This window comes from Fundulus heteroclitus, unplaced genomic scaffold, assembly GCF_011125445.2.
Source record: "Fundulus heteroclitus isolate FHET01 unplaced genomic scaffold, MU-UCD_Fhet_4.1 scaffold_108, whole genome shotgun sequence".
Lineage (NCBI taxonomy): Eukaryota > Metazoa > Chordata > Actinopteri > Cyprinodontiformes > Fundulidae > Fundulus > Fundulus heteroclitus.
In genome coordinates, this window is record NW_023396521.1 from 421,874 (window position 1) to 449,465 (window position 27,592).

Sequence of the window (27,592 nt, forward strand, 5' to 3'; positions counted from 1 at the left end):
TACTTAAGCAAAACTCATACTAACAGATCATTGCCAATTATAAAGGAAAATTCCTTTCCTCTTAAATTGCTCTTATCACTTTCAGGCCTCATTTTCTTCAGTCTCAGCATGCTCTCTCTCAGCTGTGTCATTTGCAAATTCTCCCCTTAAAGAACTTGGAGCAGATCTTAGTGGCGTGATATCTTACAGCGAACCCATGGACAGAATTTTCTGTTGTGTTTAAATGGGACCTTCATTTGAAAAGTCAGGGTTTTTGCTTATCTAACGGTGATTTTTTATTATAATTTTTTTATGTTATGATGCCTGCTGAGGATGTAACACATTTAAAAAGGAAGAGTGTCACAATATGTTAATTCGGGTTGCATTCTTTAGTTGCAGACTTCCCTTTGCATTGTGACAGATTCAATTAAAAACATCAAAATGTTTAAGAGTTTTTTTTACTCTACAGTTATCTAAAAATCTTCACTGATATTGTTAAGAAATATTTTGCAAGTTACTGTTATGTGTTGTGTTTGTTCTCTTAATGTAATAAGACCAGATTCCATTATCGTGACTCATAATAATACTTTCATTCTTTAAGGACCATGTTAAAACCCTGAACTGCAACTTCCTCCTTTAAAAAAACCTGTGAATCTGTGTGAACCCCTGTAACAATTGCATGTGTGACTGTTCTTTGGTCTTATCTGAAAATGAGAACTAACCGAGCACTCGCTGCCAACGCTTCTTTGCAGCACAATGAGGGGGTGGACAAATGGAAGCACACAAAGTCAAAGTTCTTTTGTAAGCTAAAACAAAGAAGCTAAAGGAACATGAAGTCCAGAAGCAAATGCATTTTTTCTCTCTCTGTTTTTCAGAACAAGAGCCTAAAAAATAAGCTACTCTCTGGAAACAAACTTTGTGACGCATACGCTGAAGAGGTAAGGGGTTTTTTCTGTTTTACTAATGCAGTAAACTACGTCTGATTGTTGGTTGATAACAGGCTCAGTGCAAGTCAAAAGCAATTTTTGATCATTTCTTGTTTTCTTGTATGCAGATAGTGCAGTATCTTTGAAATTAGACAAATTTATATTTGAACAAAAACAAAACACATTTTCCAAAATGACTGTCCATACCTTTTACATTTTTGTCTATATTTTTGTAAGATTCGCCTCAGCATTGGCCTTTGACCTTTGTAAATTACGGTCTCTAAACATACTTGTTTGCATCTGCAGTGTTATTTTCAAGCTGTCCTTCACTCTGTTCTTTCTCTCTGTCACACATTCTTGTAGCGCTCAGACATGGACATAAACTTGCTTGGTTTTGCTTGTCTAGTGAATTTCAGAGAAACTTGTACCTAACTGTCAGCCATTTGATTGCTGTGCAGAGTAATCTGAGGAGGTATAGCTGCAGCGAGAGCAGCTTTGAGTGAGGTTCGTCTGTGTCATTTTTGCTGTCACTTTTCATCTCTTCGTGCTTCGACTCCGCTGCCAGTTGCCACAGTCAGCACAGTCCAGGGAGTTCACATCCTCATTGAAGCCTTGAGCTTTTGACTGCTGCCTTTTACCTTCCTGCTGACCAAAGCTTATGCTGTAATTTAGCCGTGAAGTCTCGTACAAGACAGCTGGTCTGGCGGGCATCCTGACATGCTCACATCACTGCTGATTCTTGCTGTGTAATCATAGGTTTTATAGTTATGTGGTCGTTTGGTTGAAGCTCCCAATCTATTCTTCTATCCAGGGTAAAGTGTAAGGAATCACTTAAAATGTTTACTGCAATAACGTGGATACCTTGATAACTGATATTGTCACAGAAAGACTGTGAGGTGGCATCCTAAATTTGATCAGTGCTCGATGATTTAAAGTTTTTTTTATGTGACCAGTTCGTTGATGTAAGTGTGCAACAAAAAAGCTGAGCAGTTACGAGAGTCCTTCAGAGAAATAATTTATATCTTTAGAAAAAGTGTGATGCTTTAGCCTTAAGATCTCTTGCAAACATTATAGCAGGCCTTGAACCTTTTTCTCATTGTGTCACTTAACTACAAAGTTCGGTATGTTTTGTTTAGATTTTTCCGTTAGATCAACACAAAGTACTGCGGAATTGCAAATAAAACTCTGAAAAGTGTGACGTGCTGAATTATAACTTTATACAGTCACTTTTCACTGTAAATAAGGCTGCAAGGTTTTGAGTATGCCTCTACCAGATCTGTGCATCCTTAGATTCTCATACATTTTTCCACTATTATTTGCAAAATAGTCCAAGCTTAACACGTTTGGATCAAAAAATATGTGTAAACATGAGTTTTCAAGTCTTGCCACAGATTTTAAAGCTTATCGTTTTAGAGCGGGGCTTTTTAAATGGCCCCTCTTACACTTGCATATGATTTGACCAAAGCCATTCCATTGTAGTTCTTGCTGAAATGTGTGTTTTTAGTTGTTGTCCTTCTGGAAGGTGAATCTCCACTCCAGTCCCATGTCCTCTGCAGCCTCCAAAAGGCTTTCTCTTACGACTGAATCGCTTTTCTTTTTCCCATCGTCCCTAACCTTGTTCTCTGTGCTGCTAAAGAACGGTACCCAAACGTTATCAAGCTGTGATGATGATGTTAAGCTTTGCTCTCATCTGGACAGAGCACTTTCTTCCATGTTTGCTGTTTCCCCTACATGGCTCCTGGTGAACTGAAAAGGGAAATTCTTCTGGGGTTCTTCTTTGACAGTGTTGCCAATCCTCTGTAGAGGCCAGATTTATGGAGTGCATGACCAACATTTGTCCTCTTGACAGATGCTGCATGCTCAACTGTGGATGTCCGTACCTTAAAGGTATATAGCCACATTATGTGCTTGTAAAAATGACCAAAAAGCCGTATGATCATGATAAAATACAATTAGATACACCAAACCTCCATCCTGATAATGTTTTATTGGTCCTTTTAGTGGATAAAAATAGCCCCAGCACCAGGCCCGATGATCAGATATAAACAAATGTGCTGCCATCTAGCGACAGTATCACAGAACTATCATAATGCTGGTTTCCTTAAATAATAAAACAGTATTATATAATGCTGGACTGACCCTGATCATCTGCAATGCCTCACAATAAAGCGGCAGCTCGGCGTGATCAAAGACCATCTGTTATTAACTAAATAAAACTATCTACAGCAACTTTAGGAAGCTCATATCAGAACATTTACTCGTGTCAATCAACTATGGTTGCATCTGAGCCTCGGCAGGTTTAGCATCCGCTTCAATGAACACCAACAGTCATTCCTCAGTGACATTCCAGTCTTTTTCCTCTTGGAATAATTTTATTTTATTTTTCATTCTGCATTGATGAACAATCATTAGCCGCTTCCTTGTTATAGCCCCTGCTGCGCATCCGCAGTGTTGTACTTCCTCTGTTATTAAAAATAAACAGGTAAAGCTTTAATTACTAACAAATTCAGCAAATATAAAGCATAAAACAGCAAAATAATTATTGATACGCAAGCAGGGTGTGATAATCTTTCATAAAAACTTTGTATGCAACCAGAGTGAGCCACTGATGTATAAATTTAAAAAATTCTAATAACGTGGCTATGTGCCTTTAATGCAATAGTGTGCAGCAATTTTGGCTTTTGATTAGCAGAAGGCAAGTATTACTTTTATAAATACATATTCTGGCAAAATCTAATACCCTCACATCAAAAATCAAAGCCTTTTCTTAATGTAGAATTAGTAGTTTATAAATACATAGGTGCTAGTCACTACACTACCTATGTATTAAGTCATATTAACAACATTGTTTGCACTTGTTACTTATAAAAAAATGTAGATTGCTTAATCAAGAGAAAACTGAGGAAAACACAATTTTTTGATTAATTCAGCTTTTTTGTACGGTGGTAAAATTAAACTACATAGTTTCATTGGTAGTTTTTCTTTTTTAATTGCTGCCCTTGAGTCCCAAAGTATATTTTTCATTGCAGTTAAAAAGGAATTATTTACAATTCCCCATTGTTGCAGTCACAATTCACTGCATTAAGTAATGAGGGGAGATAATTAATTTTAGGTCATGCATCAGTATTAACTTTAGAACTGTATTACTGGAAAATCCCCCTTTGGCTCGAACTGCGTCAGCAATAATGGACTAATCTGTGCAGTCAACACCACTTGAAGTTACATCTCCAAAGCCTTCAAAGAGAACACTGGGTTTGGGAGCTTTTGATGTTGAGGAGCTTTTCATCAGCTCTGAAGTCAGCTCCAATGCTTAGGTTGCTCCCACACTCCCACTGAGACCCAGAAAATTGGAGTTAAAAATTCTGGCCTCTTTCCTTCGACGATCTTCAAGCTGAACTCGCTGACATGTTGCCAGCGATAGCTTATCTAAGCTATCATCACATATTCAATGACACATTTCACGACGCAGCCCGTGTGATTGGAACACCTCAAGTGTTGGAAAGAGTAAAAAGGCGAAGCAGAGGTTCTGATTGAAGTTGTGGGTCATTATTTACTGAGCCAACTTTTTTTTAGGCAAATGGTTCAAAAGGCGATAAATTGTGTTGACTTTATCCTTGTGATTAACAAGCTGTAATGTATCATCAGCAAAACATATTAAGACCAAACTACTCTGTGTATCTCTTGCCTTTAAGATCTCTAAGGCAGCAAGTAGCTAGCAGACTTTTTTTCTGAAAACAGGTAGATGGAGGTCACTGTCTTCAATTCCCTTAGCAGACTTTGGCTTTTGAAGTAAATCAGTGAGAGGAAATTGTTCCATGCTTCGACTTTAATCCCAGAAAGTTATTTATGTTTCAAGGGAAAGGGTTGGCAACACAACTTGTATTAACACTGTAATTACCACAGACTGACAGAAAGAGATGGTCTCAGAGCCTGAAAAACAATTGCTAAAGGTAATTGCAAGCAACACTTCTTTTGCCACAAGTGTGTCTGTTTGAGTGGTCCAAGAAGGAAACTTCATGTACTGAAACTGAAACCCGAGAATTTGTTTTTGACAATTTAACATCTGTTCATGCTGTGCATATTATTGTCTAGAAGTTGTTTTGATATTTAAAAAAAATCAGAGTTAATTACTTGAAAAATAAAAAGGAAAGATATAATAAAAAGGAAAAACTCTTTAAAAACCGAGTTAACACCTTCACGTATTATACCAAGAAATGAGTAGAGTCCTTTAGATTTGGATAAACCTTTCTACTCAACCATTCCTAATAAAACACAATATTTGAGATAAAACATGACACCTTGAGAACTCTGTCCACCTTTATTGTGATATGAATGCTGCTCAACTTCATCTAAAGTGTAATAATGTAAAACAGTAAAAAGGTACAAAAACAGAAAAAAAAGTGAAGTGAATAGTAGTTTGTGAGAGAACATTTTTTATTCGTTTTCACTATCATGCCTTCGTGCATTAACCTGACAACAGCCAGCTGCATGTATCGCTCCGCCTAGCTCCACTCACATACATCTGGGACACGGCCATAGGAATTGCCTTTACTGAAGGCTGGGCCTTATCAAAACTCCTTGCATATGATTGGATAAGCCACTTGTCTGTCATCTTTATCGACGTGCTATTTCAACCACTCACACCGAAGCTAACCCGTGACGCTGATGAGACAGACGCGGAAAAAAAAAAAAAACTTTTTTTTTTTTTTTTTATGTGTTTGCGGCTCTAGTGCATGGTTTCCCGCAGCGCTATCTTGGCGAGGCGGCCGCGGAAAACGTGTCGTCCACCCCCCCCCCCCCCCCCCGCTCCGCGAGCCGGTCCGCGGAAAACGTGTCGTCCACCCCGCTCCGCGAGCCGGTCCGCCTCGCAGAAGCAAATTCCTGCGGGAAACACTGTAGTGGTCACACCGAAGCTAAGAAGAGGGGGGAAGACAGGCGGCAAAGCGCCGCGGGTCGGAGTCGATCCCGGGCCGACCGCCCGAGCCGTTCTCTGATGTTCTTTTAATGAAACAATATCAGATAGATTGGACAACACGGAAGAAATAGCAGCATCAATGCTAACGCTTGCTTCCTCGATGCGAGCCGCCATTGTTGTTGGAATCTCACGGTGGCTTCTCCACTACGTCACATCCATGAAACACCCGCCCTGCGTCCTGATTGGCCAGACCAAAAATTTGGTTGGGGAAATCATTTTCAATGAGCGATGTCCCAGATGTATGTGAGCGGAGCTAGGCGGAGCGATACATGCAGCTGGCTGTTGTCAGGTTATTCGTGCATTCCCACCTTTCAAAACATTTTATTATAATACAGCATCACCAAGGAGAGGAGTACACAAAATGATATATGTATTATATACATACCATGGTACAATGTAGACAATGATCAGTAAATGATTTAGATAAAATCTCCCAAAACCTTGTAGGACAATGTTTTGGTTTGACGAACCCAAATGTATTTCTTTTTCCGTTCAGTTGTGCAGAATATATGCTGATGTGATGTTGAAGGGAGAAACAGTGAGCAAAAAATTTCTCATGGTTTCATCACCAAAACCTAGGATTTTTATCTACTGTAGTTTACAATGTTTGGTGAATAAACCATCAAATGCCGTCTGCGCATGTGTGAAATGGCATTACAATATCCTGTACAGTATATTAGAAAACATTTTCTATGGTGTGGTAATGACTATAGCAAAACTGATCTAACCTGCGTTAACTTACATTGTTAGTTGGAGTATAGTGCTTTGTGTCTTTAATCTCTCTGACATCGAAAAATTTCCTCAGGTAAAAGTTACTACTGTAAAGATTCCTCTCTTAGTGGTGTAAAATTGCGTAATGCCTCCATTTGTCTTTGAGAAACTTTCATAGTTCAACATACTTCAACTGAAATGAATGTTCATGAAAAGCAACAGTGATGTGTTTATGTATTTAACAGGAATCAGTGAGTATAGGTTTTAGTATTTGTTAGTTAGTTTATCATTTGCCTTGAAAATTATGTTAGTAAAATGATAGCTGGTAGAGAGTTAATGGAAAGTACATGTTTCAAGAAGTAACGACTATCATACTTTCTACAAAGCCGGACCTTTCAAAGTAGCCAACCTTGTAACATGTAAAGTTTTAAAACTTGAAGACATATTATAGAGTATCAGTCACATCTTCCATCATATCTGGTAAATGTAGTTTTGCAGTAGCATAGTAACCGTTTATAAATGTAGGGGAAAAAATGTGCTTGCATTTAAACAGTAAAAATAAAACTTAATTGTTAAGTTGTAATTGTTTTAAAATAAATCAGAGGAAACACCAATATTGGTATCCCTGCTGTCGGTACTTCTCACAACACTCCTTTTGCCAGTGGGACCGCACTTGTCCTCTCACATTTCATAGAAGTAGTTTATGCAGAGATCAATCTCACAAGATCATCCAGAGTCCTAGATCCTCTCTTTTCCTCTCTTCAGCTCACCCCACAAGTATTCTATAGGATTCAGGTCTGATGATTGAGGTGTTAAAGGATGAAGATTGAATGTTTCTCTTGTGAACATTTCTGTACAGATTTGCTCATACATTTTTGGGTCATTATCCTGTTGAAAGAACCAGTGGCGGGGGAGAAATACTTTTGTCCCAGTGCTATTTACTTTAAAACAACTGGTCGGCATGTTTCCCAGTTTTCCAATTGTATGCTTTGAACATTTTTTCACAACCCTCACCATCCTTTTTCCCCTGTTAGTAGTCAAATCAAAGGTTGGGATTTCTAAACTGGGATTATGCTACTGCAATAAAATGTGTCTGAGTTTATTTTAAGGCTTTTTACATCAGGGTAATACATGTGGCTGCCACTGTAAGTCAAGCCAGGTCCTTAAAAGCCGTAAATAAATACATTTCTCTTAAGTTTAGTAACCCTTGTTTTGGGGGAAAATTACCATAGCATTCGTATCTACACTTACAAATTACTTACCAAAAGCTAACTGATAAATTGGCTTAGTTTGTTGTCACTAAACTGAGACCTAATCGACATATTACTCCTTTCTAGTTTTGAAATCAGAATTGAGGATTTGCTAGTATTCAAACAGACTCACTTGAATGAGAGTCAGAAAGAACTCTGATCATATTTGACGCCGACACAATGACGAAAGCCACTAACAGGCACCTAAATCAATTCGTTCAGCTCAGAAATCGCATAAACCCTCCACAAAACTCCACTCATCATTCAGACTGGAAAGAAAACCTGCTGTACCTGCTATACATTTCTGACTATTTTTTTTTACGTTTTATCAGTTCATTATGTAAATGTCACAGAAAATATCAAAGTGGTGCTGATGCGCTCAAGGGAAACATCTGATAGCTCAAAAAGCTTGATTCAGTGTCAAAGTTAGAACCATTTGATAAAGGAGGGAGATAAATGGCATTTGAGATGCCCTTTAATCTGTTTCACATCTGCATGAATTTATCACCTCTTTTCCTCCTCTGTCAAATTTATGGTGTTGCTGCACAGTCACGATGGTGAAGAATGATGTTTTCACACTTCAGTGTAATAGCTGTTATCACTAAAATTACTTTTCATTCATGCGTCAGGATTTAATTGAAACATCCACGCAAACCATCCATCCATCCATCCCTCCAGCCAACCAGGCAGCTGGCCATACATCCATGCATACATACCGCTTATATGGACAAATTACATAGTAGAATAAAATATAATACACAAGATTCAGGAGGATTTCTTGTAATGACGCATTTCAAGGTGAATGGCTTTGTGTAATAAATTCTGCAGGGCTTTTTTTTGGATGAAGCTGCATGTCATTTTCATTTTAGATATTAGGGACAATTAATGAGCTTGGAAGATGATCTCCCACGTCCCACAGCTTTATTTTATAAATGATCCTTGGACCTTTATTAAAGAGTGTGAGTGAATGAATATCCAAGAGACAGCAAGTCCTTTACAGCCAACTTTATATTTGTTAAGCAACTGACTGAAAAAGTTTTTTATTACTAATTTTTGCATAAAAACGGGTGCATCTTCATAAATGAGAATATGATAAAATAATTAATTGAATTTAGTAATTTAGTTTGATAAGTAGAACTAATATATTATGTAGATTAACACTGGACCTAAAGCAATTTTGATTTTGTGCCCTTCACTCCTTCTCTAGGCTCTGGGATAATGAATTTCATGTTGAAATGCCAAATTTATGTCCTCCTTCCCTGCTTTCCTCTTTACTTTAATCTGAGAAACATGCCTTTGGACCGCTGAGCAGCAATTCAGTCTTATTTTTCCTCTGCCCACATTACATGATTGTCGGCTTCAAGAGTTGATTAAGACAAGGAATGAGACAGTTGTAGCTCATATATCTTTGTGTAGTGGCTTTTAAAACACAGACTCCAGCTGCAGACCAAGTTTTGTGAATCTCCCCCAAGCTGTCTATAAACAGCACGCTTATTATTAATACCTATTTGTAGCTTATGCTCCTTGTGGAGGCTGTCAATGCTCGTAAACTGGTACAGTCAGCAGTCTCTGTCATGAATGTCTATGCATAATATACGATTTCTAAAGAACTGAACTCTGAGGAGTTCATGAGGAACTGAATGTCTGACTGACAGGTTGCCAGTCCATCTCAAGGCAACATCACCTAAGGGTGATTTAGAGAGAGACCAGTTATTCTAACTGTGAGAAAGAGCCAGGGTTCCTTGCATCCACATGGAGAGCATGCTGGCTGGAATTTGAACCCAGGACCTTCTTGCTGATAGGCAACTGTGCTGTCAGCTGTGCCACGATGCAGCCCGCTGTACTGAGTCTTTGACGTGAGGTAGGAAATGTAATCTTAACCACTGAAGTGAATTGATTTGTCGGTAATGTTGTAATTTACTGGTAAATATATTTATTTTATAATTGTTCCTAGTAAATTCATACTAGTCTGGTCACATTTATGAATGGGCTTATTTTTGTCTCTTTGTTGACACAAAGAATTATGGAGTTGTAGCTCATAAATCTGTGTGGTGACTAGCATTTTTTTTAAAAACACTTAACAACAACAACATAGCTAAAAGTATTTAAATGTGCAGATGATCAGCTGTGAAAAGTGGATGTTGCAGCCATTTTGTGCTTTTGATATGATAACGCTACCTGAGATGGATAAGAATCTATCAACATTAGCCAACTTTTATCTTAGGAGTGTCTTGTTTTGTTTTGTGTGTGTGTGTGTGTGTGTGTGTGTGTGTGTGTGTGTGTGGGGGGGGGGGGTGTATGTGAGTGCACATTCATGTTTTAACCCCATTGCTGATGTATTAAGCCTACCAGGGGGCACAACATGATTATATGTGAAAATGTTAAATGCCGTGTAACACTGGAACACCGCAGGCCTCATCCAGGCATGAAAAAAACTAAACAGGATCGTCACAGGGTTTGTTTGATGTTCGGCACCTATGATTACTTGTTGTTTCAGAGATGTTTTGCATTTGTTGCAGTATGATAGATCCTGCAGAACAATTAACCTGTTCATGGGGAGCGTACAAGAGCAGAATCTATGTGTAAAATGAATGCATTGATATGCTGGTCTACCTTGTTCACTATTCTCACTGAATAAATCAAATTACTCTGACAGAGACGATTGAAATTGGACAGTTCAGTCTTTAAGCTTTTAGCTGTCATTTAGTCACAATGTTTCTTTCAATCAAACACACTTCATAAATAGGGCAATTTTAATTTTTTTAGTGTCCTGTCTGGCAATGTGGCAATAAGAAGTGTTGTCTTAATGCCAGTAAGAGCCCAACATAATTTATTGTCACAAGTGGAGCATTATCGCAATCTTTTTTGTAATTGCAATAGACATAGCAGGTATCTAACACTGTTACGCCTCCATAGCAATTAAAGGAAATAAATCAATGAAAAAAAAAAAACAGTTGTCATTAAATAATAGTCCCTTACCACCATGTTTCCCAAACAGGGTTTAGTGATAGCTAGGTCTCCCCTCTGTTTTGCTTTGCCGTAAATTTTTAAATCTGCATTACATCAAGGTACATTGTGCGGTTAGTTGCACACATAAATATGCTGCATGTGTTTAGGTGATGCATTCGTACTTTATGTTTGGTACATGTGCGTACCTCACCAACAGGCGTGTACCAGATATTTTTGGTACGGATACGTGTAGCGTTCCTCCCCTAATGTTTACCCGGCTGGACTGAGTCTCACTGGAGCAGATGCTCACAACAGAGACAGATGACATTGCTCAAAATACTTAAGGTGACAGAGTCATGGAAGCACAGATGAGACAGTGGGGAAAGACACAAATAGGCATATATCACAACTGATATCGTCATTACAGCATTTACCAATATTATTGCAAAATGTCCTTATATCGCACAGCCCTCCTACTACAGACAGAGTAGGTCCTTGTTGCTCTTCGCTCCTATTTTAGGGTTTCAGGTTGTGGCCATTTGCTGTGCTTTGTCCCCCTCTCTCTCGGCTCAATTGTCTGTGAAAACAGTTGTAATACAAAGACCACAGCTGATTCTAAAAATACAATCATTGAGACATGGATGGGGTAAACATCAACTGACTGAAAATATTTTCTAATATTGACCAAAAGGAACATTTGAGACAAAACTATTTAGTTCATATCCGACAGGAATATTATGTATAATCAAATCAATCCAATTTATAGCAGTACAATCAATGAAATTGACAGATTTGGTTTAAATTAAATATAGTCCTCTTTAATTGTTATTATAATACCGTAATCTCAAATTCAGTTGATCATATAATAATAGTTTCTAAAAATGTATTCATCAATCAATTGCTAATCCTGAGGAAGCATATAGGGACATCTGAAAGATGCGGTGGTCACTGGATTTACTGCATACATTCTGCACATTAGTTTCATTATTAGTGTTTTTAAGGACAGGGTAAGGTGACCTCAAAACTCTCTGAAGTAGCTCATTGGTGGCTGCAAATTCAATAGTTCAATAATTTAATAGTTTTTCTTCTGATCACTCCTGCAAGGGAGGACTCCGTATAAGTCCAATGCATGGCAGTTTTTTTTTTTTGTCAAACTCTTACCACCAAAAGTAAGCCGTATATTGAAATTGAGGCGTACCATCCAGTTTATATGCAGCAAAGAGGTGTTACAGACAAGAAGGAGCTGGGCCATTCAGATGTAAGAAGAAATATTTTTAAAATTACACCTTTAGTTGTGTACGACAGAAATAAATAAATATGGGATAGACAGAAAGCCTTACAGATAGATGGATAGATAGATGGATAGATAGATGTCGATTCCCTCCAGCAAGCTATGCCTATAGCAGCATAACAACAGAGATAGATCAGGATAACCTAAGCTAAGCTTTGTCAAAATATGCCTAATTTTAAAAGTAGACACGTTGTTTGCCTCCCATTCTACTTTTAGAGACTCTAGGAGCCACACCAAGAGATTTTAAACTGGCTGTCAGCAAATTGGATTACACTAACAAATGTGTTTAAGAGTAATGTGATTATTCTTTGTTGGCTGTAATGTTTCAGCATATCTGTTTTTTTTTTGTTTGTTTTTTTGCCAAAATGATCTTACATCCCTTATTTTTAATATGTTCTGCCAGCGGTTTAGCTTTAAATGTAAAACACTGTATTTGCTTTCATGTGTTGTATTTTCAATCTACATGAACAACAGAAATAACTGTACCCGGAGTCTCCCAAGTGAATGATTTAAATGGTGGGAAAACAACCACACAAAACCTCAAAACAAGATACAATCTCAACATCAAGATCAAGGAGCAACATTGTCTCTTTGCTTTCTGAATGAAAGTGGGCTCCAAGGAGGAAGACCCAGCAGGACCCCACTTTTGAACCAGAGGCATAAAAGAGCCTGACTGGAGTTTTCTAAAATATATGTTGACAAGGCACAATACCTCTGGGAGGATGTACTTTTGGACATTTCATTGCATCTTTTTTTTTCTTTTTTTCTTTTTCTTTTTCTTTTTTTTTACTTCAGACAGTTAAAATACAATCGGGTCGTTTTAGTGAGTAACAAAGAGGAAAGAAGCAGCAGTTTCCACTGTGGATGCAGTAGAACCCTTTTACAGATTCACTGTGGCTGCCACTTCAACAACACTGTTAGATCATTCTTATATTCATGCAGAGGGCTGCTGACAGTGAGATTACTTTCCTTTGCTTAAATTTAAATACAAACGCGAATAAGAAATCCACTAAAAAGTTTAGTTTCATAAAATAAAAAGTGGGAAGTGTAGAAGTGTAGAGCGACCACATGGGTGCATTTTTCTAAGTGAGGTCCAGTTTTTTTTGCTTGGTTGTAGCTTTCTTGATGCTGGTGGCCTTGCTATGGGATGGCGGATAGGCTCTTGCTTTACTTCAACCGTGAAGGGTTGGGTGGCCTCCAAGACCTGCATTTCTAAATAATTAATAGAGTTAAAAACTTGCTTTAATATTCCTTGTTATATTTAGTTGCATGAGATATCAATAATCCAAGCTTTAAATATGCTGGTTCAGGCCTACAACCTTAGAGTAGAGCTGCCAGTACATTTTAAATAAAACAGTCAGTTTGTCTGCATTTACAATCATATTCAATTAATTAGCCATCCGGTGAGGCTCGTTTTTCAGATTAAAAGTACCTCCTGAAAATAACTTTTAAGCAGGTATTAAATACACTTTTCATCAAGCTCACATGTTCTTTATCAGAAATGTTTTTATTGGTCTGATGTAATATTCTAATCGTAATGTCTCATGTTATATTAGCTGTAAAATAAACTAATCATAATGTGTGTAATTATAATTATCTATGTAATTATTTTTCACTTAGTGAAATGAGTTGCTGAAATAAATTAACTTTTCAGGAATATTCTGATTGAATTGGTAAATGGCTTGTATTTGTATAGCGCTTTCAAGTCCGATGATCCCAAAACGCTTTACGCTACAGTCAGTCATTCACGCCCTGATGGTGGTGAGCTATGTTGGTAACCACAGTTGCCCTTTGGCTGACTGAGAGAGGCGAGGCGGCCATATAACAGTCCAATTCCTTGTAAGTGCAAACCTACTTGGCGATTAAACTTGATTCCGATTCTGATAACGCTGCTACCGGACCCTCGGACCACCTTACCCATGAAGTAGGCTACCTAACATGGCTAAGATATTATCTCTCATGTACAGATAGTTGTTTTGTCCTTGGTTTGACTAGACTTTTTTTAATAAAAGATAAAAAATACACACCTTTCTACAGTTATATGCGGTGCTGGTTTACATTTGTACAAAAGCAACAAAATAAGTGGTTACTGTGGTGACGTGATAACCCTGAAATAGCCCTCTTTGCTTCAATCCTCTATAGTGGGCTTTTAAGGTTGTTTTTGACTTGAATTGACAACTATGTGTTAGCAAGACAAATATGGGTCCTCCTCCAGCTTTGTCGTAGTTCCAGTGGCTTCAAACATTTAATTATTGCTCAGACTGTAGATTTGTGCAAGTTTAGACGAGTATCTACAGTATTTCATGGCCAACCTGGAACTACCTTACTTAAACAGTGTTTTCTTTTGTTATTCCCATTTTGAAGAGTAGCTAAGAGACAGGGCTATGTGTGTTGTCTCGCTTTATACCTTATGAAATAAGGAAGTTGTGGATTGCTGAATAAGATTTACACATTAAAAGTTATGGTGCCAAAAAGTGTGTTAAAGGTGATTTTTGTATATAAAAAAATAAAAAAGTGATGTTTAATATGTAATGATTGTATTGCCTGCTAAATAAAATGCACTCAAATTGTAGGTCAGATTTTAAAGGTTTTTACACATCTTTATTGTTCAGGTTGCTTTTAGAGAACTATAAATTAAAGCATTTCACTTTGAGTTAGCACAGCTGAACTTAGACTACAGTAGATATATCTAAAAATGCCAAATCAATTATATTACTAAACTGTAGAGCTGTCTCCATATTTGAAATAGTGTCATTAATTGTCAGTAAAGAATAAACCTTCCAAATAATAAGTGACAAAGACACACTGTGCTGTTTATGTCTGTCCTTGGGACAGACTGCTGAAATCTAACAGCTCTGTCATCATGCTCACAGGGATGATGACTCACAGTGACACATTTTGTGAGCCTTCGCATGAAAAAGTTTGGGAAAGATGGTAAACTACAAAAAGCTCCAAAAATACAGTGTCACTGTATTTTGTGTATTTTAAGAATATTCTTTGGAACGCAGGTCTCATCCATCAAGGCTTTTAGTCATGGGAAGGAAAATATTGCTATAATTTTTCAGGGTAAATGAGATGGCAAAACAAAAACAATTCAGAAAGCTGAGTATATTCAGACTTCAGCATTTATAAGCTAACAGGGCATATGGATATGGTTTAGTGCAACTGAGCTCAGAAAAAGCCAGTAAAAATACATTATTAAAAAGTTTTTCTTGTGAACCTTACCTATATTGTACACCAAATATTAACAAAATAATTATTTCCTGCTTTTTTCAGATGTTACAATTTGCTCAGTGTTTATATAATCATCTGATTAAAAAAAATGAGGTACCCCAGGTTCAAGTTTTTAAATCTAGATTCAAAGGATAAAAATGTATGTCTTCTGACAAGAAATTACTGGTCAAACGGCTATAACTATTTAAAAAAAACAGACTGCTGTTAGATCTGGGGGCCTGAAAAGATGCCCAGCTGGAGAAGGGAATACGAGAGACCAAACAACAACAAGATAAGGGGATGCTCACCAGAGCTCAGACAGCACAATACACCCGCGGGAGTCGTAGGCCACCAGACAGTACCAGGCCATCCCCACACCTCCAGCCCCAGTTCAACCAGCGTGGGCACCACACTGGAGCAAGAGGACAAGACAGGGCCCATTAGAGCTAGCTCTCCAATGGGCCCTGTCTTGTCTCTGCAGTGGCCACTCCAATACAACGCCGACAAAAAAAAAGATGGCCACCGAGAAATCTTCAAAGACACCAGGAGAGAGATCCACAGCGCAGCCGGTTCCCCGGGTGGGAGCGGTCCATGAAAATCTAACCAGCCATGGGGCTGACGCAAGGGTAGCGTATGCATCTCAGAGGCGTCAGTCCTCAACTTGGACAGGTTCCAGACCTGGCCTGTGTCTCCAACTTTCTCAACCTCATTTTCTGCCAGCTTACTCTCAAATAAAGCACTAATGCCAAAACATAAAAAAGAAAGAAAGAAGCTAAAATATGCCTATTATTTTTTCAGTTGTCTTTCTTAGCCATGAAATGAAAATAAGCAAACAGAAATGTGCGTATGGGTTTGTTAATAATAGGCTCCAGTAATTAGTAGCTCTTTGGTGACTTTTAGGACCTGTTTAAGCAAACTTTATTTGAGTGCTCTCCAGGAGGCTGCGTGGTGTACAGATGGCATCAGAAGCATTCACATTTTGCAACTGAAGTTTGGTTTTGTAAACCTTCATTTACGTCCATCTCCAAACATTTTAATTGGATAAAGAATAGAAGACATAGAAATTGTTCAAACTAAGGCTTATTCTTTTTGCATCTTGAAGGTCTGTTTACAACATGGTTGTGATCCACCGCCAGAACATTTTAACCCTTGTAATTTCTGTTCCAAACTCAAAAAGAAAGTTTTTGAAATGAAGGGAGAACATATTTTACATTTATCTTTCCCTCCTTCGCTTTTCTTTACTTGTCGACATAGTTCCTGGCAGGGAGGAAATTAACCTTTTTGCTCAGGGTTGGAAAAGAGGTCCTTCATTTCTTTTCCCACTTGCTTCTAAGGCCCTCTATAGTTCAGTTCATGCCCTACTTAATAATATTTTGCAGTCATACTTTTTAGTCAAAAAAAAGTTGGGTTCCATCTGAGGGCTTTCTGTGTTCTACTCACAATGAAACCAGTTCTGAGGATGTTTGTATGTCTAACTAAGAGACAGCCTGTGTTATGTGTGTCCAGTGATGTGAAACAGCAGAGTGAATGTCAGGCAGCTCTGGACTCCCTGCATGCTCATGGTAGTTGGCAGTGAAGGACCACTTTGTTTGTGTGTATTGCTAACCAACGATGGGCCAGAGCCAGACACAATCTAAAAGCCCTGCATGTGTGTAACGATGGGGGCAGTAGCATGTGTGATGGCAGTAAGAATTCAGGCTCAAACAGTAGGCAAGAAGCCAGTGCATGACTGCATCATTGTGTGTACTATGCAGTTCAGTGAAGGGCAGATTTGATATTTTCTTTCTCTCAGTAGGGCCTTTCTTTAAGCCATAGCATTGCCCAGGGAACACTCACAAAGGACTCTTCTGCTGCAGCTCTCAGAATCCGGCTACATCTCAAACCAATTTTGCTATTTGAATAAGCTAACACTTATTTTCTTATCTTTCCCTTGCAGTCCAAAAAAATCCAGGCTCAACTGAAAGAACTGCGGTACGGGAAGAAGGATTTAATTTTTAAGGTAAGCTCGAACTGAAGGTGGGCTTGCTTTGTGGAAGACCAGGGGTAAACACCTACCTCTGGCCACCTTGAAAAAAATGATCCCATCACAGACGGCGCTCCAATTAATTCAGCTGGCAGATGCAAAGTTGCCCGCAGCCAGACAGCAGCCTGCAAAGTCAATTGTACGTCTCTTAAACTGAATAGTGCTAAGTGCTGTCCTCTGATTTTGCTTCTGCATGATATGGCCCATCCTTTTCAATAAAGCGAGGGTTGTGGATGAACAACGTCGACAACAGAGAATGACGCTGACACGGAATTATGTGAGATCTTATATGGGGATCTTTACGACCGAAATTATACATGACCCCCATGCATTGCTCCATTTTTCTTGGAAGATCCTTATTTCAAGGAATCAGATATGCTTCTACTTCTCACGCATCTCCTGCCTCTGTAAGCAGAACACAACCAGTGGTACATAAAAAACTGAAGGGCAATTGCACTTACTCCACTGCCTCTTCTGTATTGTGAGGACTAAATGTTCTCATATCTGGGTGAGCACGTAATATGTATCGGCATTCACCGGTACATGGGCTGACCTTTCCAGCCTTGTTTGCAGTGGTAAAATGTCAGCCCACATTTCTTCAAAAAATGCCCTGTAATGGCTCCTTAAAAATGTGCATTTTGGTGTCTTAAATTCATAGTATCCGCAGATATTTCAAGGGACGATTTCAAAAAGTGAATTCACCGTAGGTTATGTGTTCTGCTATTAGCTCTACAGCTGAATTTTTTGTCGCTGGGTGTTCTGTGGTCTGATTTTGTTCCGTGAATGATGAATGTATTGACTTGTTTGCCTGCTGTCAGTTCTCATAAATCACTGTCTCTAATTTGCATCAGTCACTAATGTGAAGTAACTTTATTTCTCAATGTCAAACATCTAATATTCATGCTGACGATGTGGTTGGCAATCACAAAAGCATGATACTAATTTGGACATTCTTTTTTCCAGTGAAAAAGTCAGCCTTGGCTGATAGCAGAACAGGATTTCTTTTTTTTTTTTTTTTTCCATGTGGAAAGGTCAAACAGATAATATTCACATTGGTCTGACCCTGATCCTTCTGTGCCTGAAACCTTATTTGTATTTCCAATAAGTTGCGATCAAAAGCCCAGCAAGCCACAAAGCAGCAGAAAGTAGCAAAGAGAAGCTTGATATATGTAAATGTCATCAACATCATAGGGAGAATGTCAGTCAAACTACCTCCAGTAGGCAGCTAAAAGGGTTACGACAGATGCTGTGCCGTATCAAAGACCATTTTGTCGCACAGTGTCACAGTGCATGATGATAAGCACAGTCAAGGAACTCAACAGAACTTATTATTCTAATTCATGAGTTAATGGACCATTACATTATGTTACAATACAGTTACATGATGTGCCTCCAAAGATGAGCCCCACTTTATATGTGTCTCGGGTCTATAAATTGCTTCAATGGAGCAAACCGTATTCTGCTACAATGTGTACTTAGAAGATGTAGCCAGCATGAAGGGACCAAAAAAAATCACAGCATATAACTGAGCAGTCTCTAAGTTTGGCACCACGGATAAAATGTGTGGTTGGACATCTTTTCAAAACAATAATGACATATGGTTTGGTCATGAATTTCTTGCTGGGCTTTCAAATACATTCAGTGCTTCAAATGCAAAGCATTAAAAATGGTCTCTTTGTGATCGGTTCTTAAAGGTATAGAGGACTATTTTTCTGGAAATGTAGGTAAAAAGGGCCAAGTCACTTTTTAAATAAGACCATCTTACCCACTCTTCCGCTCCTCAGGGAGAGTGTGTGAAAAAAATCTCCCTAAAGCACTCTGGTCTTATTTCTTTCTACTGAGGCCTTCATCCTTTCCTTATAAACGTGTAAAACTGTTTGCTTCTTGCGACTATTGGACATCATACAGGGCTTATATGATTTACTCTTTAAAGTGTTTACTTTTACATTTATTTCATACAATATATAATGAATTTAACAAGAATCTTGTCAAAACTATGATTGTTACATATAAGTAAATCATATGACAACATGTTTTCCATGCGTGTTATGTATATCATATATTAAAAAAATATGATAATTGCACAGTGCAGAAGCTGGCCAAAGGTTCTCTAATCAGAACTGAACTGAGCAGTATGTCAACTATCAACTTCCCTACAGGCTTTCACAAAGCTATAAATGCATTAGACAATTTACTGTATGTACATACAATGTCCACTTTCCCGGTCGATTGTCTATGAAATTTCCGTCATATATTGTTCTGATAAGTACCCAAATTATATTAGTTTAATTTTTTACCAACATCACTGTCTGATGCATTACATACATGTTTCAACTAAAATAGACACAACCTTTATACGATTAATCTATATCAGTTCTATAAGGGTGTTACAACTGACCTAATGATGTTACTATTCAGCAGTACTGTACACGAGAGTTCTAGTTTAAAGCATCATGTTGATGTGTGGCCTTAACTTTCTTAGGAATACTTTGAACTTAAAGATAGGGTCGGCAATTTTTCTGGAGTTTCCTTAAGTCCCTTTTTGAATAACTGCATGTGCAAGACCGTCTTACCTCGCTCTTCCGTTCTTCAGGGGTTGCACGTCTTAAAAATCTCCCAAATCCACTCTGGTCATATTTCTTTCTACTCAGACCTTCCTCTTCTTCTCATAAACATGAACGCGTTTCACTTCATGTGACTCTTAGCCATGTTCAAAGTCTACGATGAGAGCAGTGGAGCTATAGTGAACCACTAACCTAGCCAGATACATAAAGACTAGAAGTGTGCATGCACAGACAGCAAGCAGGAACTACGAATGAATCAGCATGAGCATGGATACTTCTGTTACATGAGCGCGTCATGATGACTAGCATGTGGGACAATCAATAGATAAGGTGATACCCCCAGAACTTGAGGGACGGAGGGGGCAATAATCATCTGGCAAATCCATGCCTTTTGATTTTTTTAACCTCCTTTTTGTGAATGCATAATGTACTACCTTCAGGATGGAAGGAAGATTTTACCCAGTATTACAAAACAGGATTACCAACTATAGCTTTAACAATGCAAGTTGAACTGAGGGCAGTTCTCTCTGCTGTTTAAAAAATAATGTAAGCATTTTAAGCACTTTGTAAACGTTTATGGCTGATTTTAATTACTTTCTGAAGCAAAGGCTTGATGCAACTCTCCTCAGAGGGGAGGGGTTGGTGACTGCTATGTATGTATGCCCTGTTGTGTGTCTGTTAATATACACAGTATACATAGTTTTCACATAATTCATGTGAAATTGCATTATAGTGTATGAACTAAATGCAAAAGGGGCCACTTTCAAGAGTAAGTCAAATAAACCTTGTAAGATATACAATATATGAAACATAAACTGAAGGTTATTGAATCCTTAGATGTTTTATGATGTGTCTTTCTATTTCTTATGGAACTATCACTCCAAGGTGGGCGGAAGTATAGTATTATTTGCAGAAAACTATTGGCTCTTACATAGTCATAGCTTTAAAAGTAACAACACAGTTTCAGCTATAAAGAAGGCATATTTAACCTCTAAAATATAAGAAATGCAGAGTCATAAAATCAGGACATTCTGTCCAGTTGTTCTGTACTTGATGTGTCTTTGTTTCTGCTAAGGACCTTTGATTTTAAAGAAAACAAAAACAAAAAAAAAGATCCAACTCTGCACGTGTTAGGTGCAAACAACACAAAGATCCAGATCTCCCCTCTCTTGCTCACACATACTATTAAAAATGCTGAAAGGATCGCCGGCGCCTTTGCAGCGTTTCCCTGAGAGAGTATTTTTGGAAGAGAAGCTGATTTCAGGCTTTCATATCTTCTTCCCTCCATCAGTCCGGTTTTAAATTTACCCCTAGAGCTGCTTTTCCTCGAGCGTAGAAAAAGGAAAAAGAAAAATGACGGCCTGATTGGGCTGCGTGCCGCATATAGCCGTGCAGCTAGTGGCCCACTGACCCCAAACCTCTATAATGGACTCAGCACAGAAATATGAAGCGTGCGACTTGGAGGCAGTAACCCTAGAAGTCAGCATTTCTGGGTGAGCGGTCAGGCACGCATCTTCCTCAATGGACTATCTACTAATGATGCTCTGTGTAATAGATGTAATCACTCTGTGCTGTAATACAACACACAAACACACTAATAACGGTCATACCCTTAAAAGACAAATTAGTCGTGCACTGATCATTTTCTCAATGCAAAGGAAGAATGATCACAAATGTAATCTTTGTTAAATTTAAAGGCATTTTTGTTTTGCAGAATTTAAACTTAACTTAGAGCATGAAGTCATGCAATGCATCTAAAAGAGCTAAGCATGGACAATATTTGGACTAAAACTGTCTGGACTGACCATTTTAAATGTAATATATTGTGTTGTCCAATGTGACTAACTCAGTGGCAAACATCTAATTTAATATTTCCTGTCTTTAAGAATTTAACCCGGTGAGTCAGTGAACACTTTCATTTTCCAGTATATAAGCCTTTGTGTGAATTATTAAAGAACTGCTCCTAAAGACATATAACCTTTGATTTTCTTTTCAGCACAACCCAACAGTAACAAATCGCTTCAGTTAATTGTCCCAAACTCCCCCTTTGTGTGGGAAGATACCTATTTGAAGAATGTGATTATTTGAAAAGTGACATAGATGATTTTTGTTCTGTCTTTGCATCACTGAGTGACTCATCTGCAGAAAAAGAAACAGAAAACCTTGAAGAATGGATGGACCTGTTAGTTTTTAAAATTATTACAATTTTATTTCTATAATATTACATAAAGACAGATAGGGTTGCCACAAACAGTGATGCAGATAAGATGTATGGATAAAATTATGTAAAACCCAACATTCTGGCTCTTCATCTCACTCTCTAACATCATGGACTGTTTGCAGAGATTGTGAATACTATTTGTTGTACTATCTGACCTTGAATAGTCCAGAATGGGAGCTTGAATAGTTTATCACTGAAAGGCCAGTAAAATACACCCAATAAAAGTTCATAGCTCAAAAGTCCACTATCAAAAACCGGCCATATGTAAGCTGCATGCAAATGATCCCAAAATGAGCATATTTCTCTGCCTTCCTGATGAGTTTATCAATAATAAAAGACTCCTCAGAGGGAACTCTGTTGATACTCGTGTGATGTTATATCAGCTCATTTACTGAATATGACCCTTTTGTGTATGCCCTTCAGTCCAGGGACTACACTCAAGAAATAATGATCATTAAGGGATTGGTTAGTTTTCAAACACCCTGTTCTTAAAAGTGTCAAGATTTTGCTTTTATTCAGGGTAAATGGGAATAACTGATTATTTGTTTTCTATTTGTCTTTAAATCAATAGCAATAACATTTGCTTGTCTACTCCATAAGACCCTCTAATTTTCTTTCTTTGCTCTGATATGGAATAAAAGAAGTCAATAAAATTCTGTTTATTGAATAGTTTATACTAATTTTTAGCTTTATATGGCAATGGATTAGTTCTAAGTATAACAAGTAATTAACTGAGTGCCACCAGTTTCTAAATTTTCAATGTATTGTTCTACATTTTTTGGTCTTTTACCTCCACCTGGGATGCCTTCACACCCTTAAGACAGTCACTATTGCGTATCTGCCTGTTGTTTCAGTTTTGCAGGAAGATATGCAGTAATGCAATAATCTAAATAATATAAATGCACTGATATGAACAATGCCGCAGCATCGCTTTACAATGCATTTGACACTGTTGCAACGGCAATGTAATCTCTAGTTAGGCAAAGCTGACAAAGACTTTTTTTGGCATGGTGAAAAACTCTTTGTTATTACTGTCACAACACTGAGATGCAATTTATTTGTGCTGCATTCTATTGAAATCTATGCAAGTGCTACTTACATATCACAGTGATAAATTAATAATGTTACTTAATGCATTAATAAAGAGAAAGTCATCCTGGGATGCTGAATGCTTGGAGCAGCTCCAACTGCAGACAGTCCATCCTATTTTTTTTGTTTGTTTGTTTTTTCCTTTCAATCCAGATAATGATTATTTTTCATCACTTGGGGACGGTCAAAGAGCCCTGAACTTTCATCCCTTGTTTGTGAATTGATCCCACAGATGTCAGACAGAAATGTCAAAAGTGACTCAACACTATTAATTATTTAGCCTTCATCCCGATATACAGACACTTTGTGGGATTGCATCAAATCCAACACACATTCTTCAAAACACTGTATGACCTGAATTTTAAACAAAATGCGCTCCATTTCCCACTTTTAGGACCCCATAAATCAGCATACATTGCCACCAGCACGCATGGAAAGAAAAAAAATCTCAGCATCTTTCAAGTCCCTTCTGCCCTTAAGATGAGCTGACAACCCAAAAGTGATTTGTGCTAACAAATATGGGTAAAGCTTATTCTAATGTCATGTCTTCTGTACAGGGGCAGCAGCTTCTGGACTTGGAGCATAAGCTAACCATCGCCAAGGAGGAATTAGAGAAGACGGCGCTTGATAAGGTGACATAGAATGGATTTCATGTTGTTTTTGTTGTTAAATAATATATCTAACATTTTTAGATCTCTGAAGCAAGTTAGAATATCTCAATCGGATCCATTCAGACACAGTGGTTTAATAATAAAAAAAAAACAGCATCTAAATTGCTGAATGAATAAATCATGTGCGGCCGAAAGAACACAGCTGTTTTTGAGAGTAGCGTTTGAAAAGAGGAGAAAATACCAATCCTTTTCTTTCACGTTTTCACACCCAAGATTGTGTTTTCAGACCGCTTAGTTTTTGCCATTTAGACACATGCTTCAGGCTTAATCAATAAGATATTTTATTTGTCCGTATGCTTATTGACATACTGTTAGCAGGGTTTAGTTGGATGAGTTGAAATAATGTGAGGTGAAAAATGCAGATTATAATGGCAGGTAATTCCGCAGTTTATCTCGTGGACTACTGACATCAGGCGCTGTTGTAAAATAATTATTCCAATAATTCTTTCTCTTTTTATTGATAAGAATTAAAGGATTTTTTCCCCGAACATTGCTTCCTTTTTATTACTTTGAGTTCTTCTCTGTGTCCTGGCTAACAATCTCTTTTAGTTGTTTTTGCAGTCACTTTATAGTATGACCTCTGGCTTGAATTTGTTTGTTTTTTCACATGGATGGAAGGAGAGATAGAACAATTGGGGTGTCTTCTGTGTGTAATCTTTTTCGGAGACAGGAGTCACAGCTGAAGGCACTGAAGGACACAGTTCACATCTGCTTTTCAGCTGTCCTGCACAACCAGCCCAGCAGCAGTCACAGATTCCCCACCTCTCCCAGCCACCTATTCAGATACTCATCGCTCATCAACAGCTCCAGAGTCACCTTTCAGCAGCCACATGCTAAGGTAATTCAACATTTCACACGGTTCCATCTAATTTAATCTTTTTCCAAGAGATGGCCTGAGCATTGTAAGAAACTCAACCTTTTTATAATTGATAAGTGAGTAAAGAGATTTGCTCAGTTTAGCATACTTCTGCTGTAGATGAGATTCTCTTGTCCTTGAGCAAAATGTTTCCCTCTAAGCTGCCAGTGTACATTCTGCCAAGCTGCATCTTAGACCGGCCTGTAAAAATCTTGTTTATACAGTCTGCAGAAGAAAGTTGGACTCTTAAAATTCTAACCAGCTTATGTTTTTTTTTCCCTTTAATTCGGGACAATTTGATGTATAAAATCTACCGAGACCTTTAATACTAAATCTCAAAAAGCTGGTTACAAAATGGATTTTTATGTGTTCAATTATCCAACATGATAACTTAAGTGAGTTGAATTTATAACTGATGTTTTAACATGTTTTATAAGCCTGTTTACATCCCTTTGCCTATGCTGTAAAACTAGTGTTTTCAAGCCCTGGTCCAAACTGCCCTGAATATTTTACACTGTTCCTTACTTTTAATTATAGTGTTATTAACATGACTTGCTATTAAAGTAACTTAGTCTTTTAAGCCATGTATTTCGGAGCACTGTACCAAAAAAGCATATAGAGGACTTAAGCTCCTCCGTATTGATAAATCAGTTGAGGTGGCTCGAGCATTTGATTTGGATGCTGTCTGAGTTCTTTACTTTTCACTTATTCTCCCTGATTGGAGGAGACCCATACTGTGTTGTGTTTGACATATAACATCTATATAGATTTTTTTTTTCATTAGACTGCTGTTGAATAACTTGGGATCTCCAGTGAAAAGCTTAAGAATTCTACGAGGGAATAAAGTGCTTGATTACTTTATGCGCCTTTTACTTCTATAATTGGATCTTGCATGGAGGGATAGATGAAATAAGGAACGGGGTTGTCAAACACTGCTTTGAACAACTTTAGACGCTGTGGTACTATTAAAAAGCAAATACTCAAAGAACCACAAATGCAAACTATTCTGCTAGTGTCTAACCATGCTCATGGCATCAACATGTAAGGAATTGTGTCATGTCAAAAAGTCCTTAGGCATTTACAAAACCTCAGAATAAAGTGTATCAAAAGCAGATCTGTAATTTTTATGCTCACTGAGGAAAAATGAAAAACAAATTCTATACAGTTCAGAAACGGGAGCTGTGTAGGTTCATAAGAAACTTTCACATTATTCAAGCTGAAAATAGTTAAACTGCAACATTCCCTGTTTTTATACTTTCATCCACCCCGATGCCAGGCTGGTAAGCAAACTGCAGTGATTACATGTAGACCTCACCAGGTGGCAAGGATGGTTGAAGATCAACCTCTTGAGGGTCTTCATCAGATGCAATGTCAGTACTACTGGCCTGTAGTTATTGAGGTCCTTGGGGTGTGTGGTCTTTGGGACCTCAGGAAGTGCTGGCTTGTCCAAACATCTAGCACATGTGCTTCCATTTTCTTCCTGTAGTGTTTTTTCTTTTCCATCTGCACTGGTCTCAGTGCTCTTCATTTATTTTAGCAAAGCTTTTATGTCAGGGCTTATCCAGGGCTTGCTGTTGGAAAAGCACTTAACTTTTATGAGAGGCACAATAAGAGTACGAATAGAAATTGACATAGCCTGTGATGCATTTTGTTATTCCATCTAAATCCTCCCCATGAGCATAGCAAAGTTCATACCACGCAGTGGAGGTGAAGCAGTCTTTCAGAGCTTCTTTGACTAGTTATTTATGTACAAGTGGCTTATACACAGGCTGGAGGTGAACCCGGCTGTGAGCAGGGTGTGTGTGTGTGTGTGTGTGTTGTTGTGGGGGGGGTTGTTGGGGGATGAACTGTATGTCTCTTTGCAGTTTATGTACAGTAAGTCTCACAATCATGTGTGAAAACTCCTAGGGATCTGATAGCATCTCAGCTCAACAGCTAGCAGCTCTATATCCTTACACCAAAACATATCTTTCATTGTAACATGACCAGAGCTGCACCATCTGTCATTAAATACAGCAACACCCCCTCCCCTTTTCTTACCGCTGTCCTTCGTTCTGTTGGCACTTACCAGATGGAAGCTGTCTATGTTTATGCTGGTGTCTGGAATTTGCTCTTTCAGCCAAATTTCTGTTAGCATGAACCAGCCGGCCTCTGTGCCCTCTTCAGGCTGTTAATTCCTCTACTTTGTTTGTGAGGGATTTTACATTTCCCATGATGATGGATGGAAAGGTAGGTCTATACCTTTTCTTTAAGCTATGCCAGCTTCTTCCCGCCTGTTTCACACGACTCCTCACATGGTATTTCTGACCAATCTGCTTCAACAGTAGCTGGGCAATTAGCAAGGGCTGGCAGCTGATCCTTGTGTAAACAAGAGCTACAAGCAGCCCCCAGGTCAGATAATAATAAATAATAATATAAGTTACTGTAACTTTGTAATTGATACACAGCTTTATATTCCAAAATAATAAACCTATTCAAGCACTGAGTAGATGCATAAAATAAACCAATGAATGGATGTTCCATAATTTTCCTCAGTTGAATAAAAACAATCAAGCGATTACTTTTGGACCAACTATCACGAGCCAGCACACAGCTTCAGTGTACCTAAAAAAGTCAAGGCAAATTTATTTGTATAGCACATTTCAGTACATAGACAATTCAAAGTGCTTTACATGATTAAAATATAGGGAAAATAAAACAGAACAAAAGCAAGTAAGAATAAAATGTAGAAACAAAATAGAACATAGGAGAATATAAACTAAAAGCAAACATTAAAAACAGTTGGACTACAAAGTTGAACTAATTATGTTTCAGTAAAACAGTTTAACTAGAACAGTTGAAGGCAATCCTAAACAAATATGTTTTTAATCTTAA

General features: G+C 38.0%; 1 protein-coding gene across 1 annotated transcript in view; it reads left to right on the top strand.

Annotated features, from left to right (window-relative positions):
- Positions 1-27,592, top strand: part of luzp2 (leucine zipper protein 2) — a 222,369-nt gene that overhangs the window by 170,314 nt on the left and 24,463 nt on the right. Inside the window, exons 6-9 of the mRNA XM_036128687.1 lie at positions 855-917; positions 17,231-17,293; positions 23,749-23,823; positions 24,533-24,700. Coding sequence (XP_035984580.1) covers positions 855-917; positions 17,231-17,293; positions 23,749-23,823; positions 24,533-24,700 — 369 coding nt within the window. The remainder of the gene's footprint in view (positions 1-854; positions 918-17,230; positions 17,294-23,748; positions 23,824-24,532; positions 24,701-27,592) is intronic.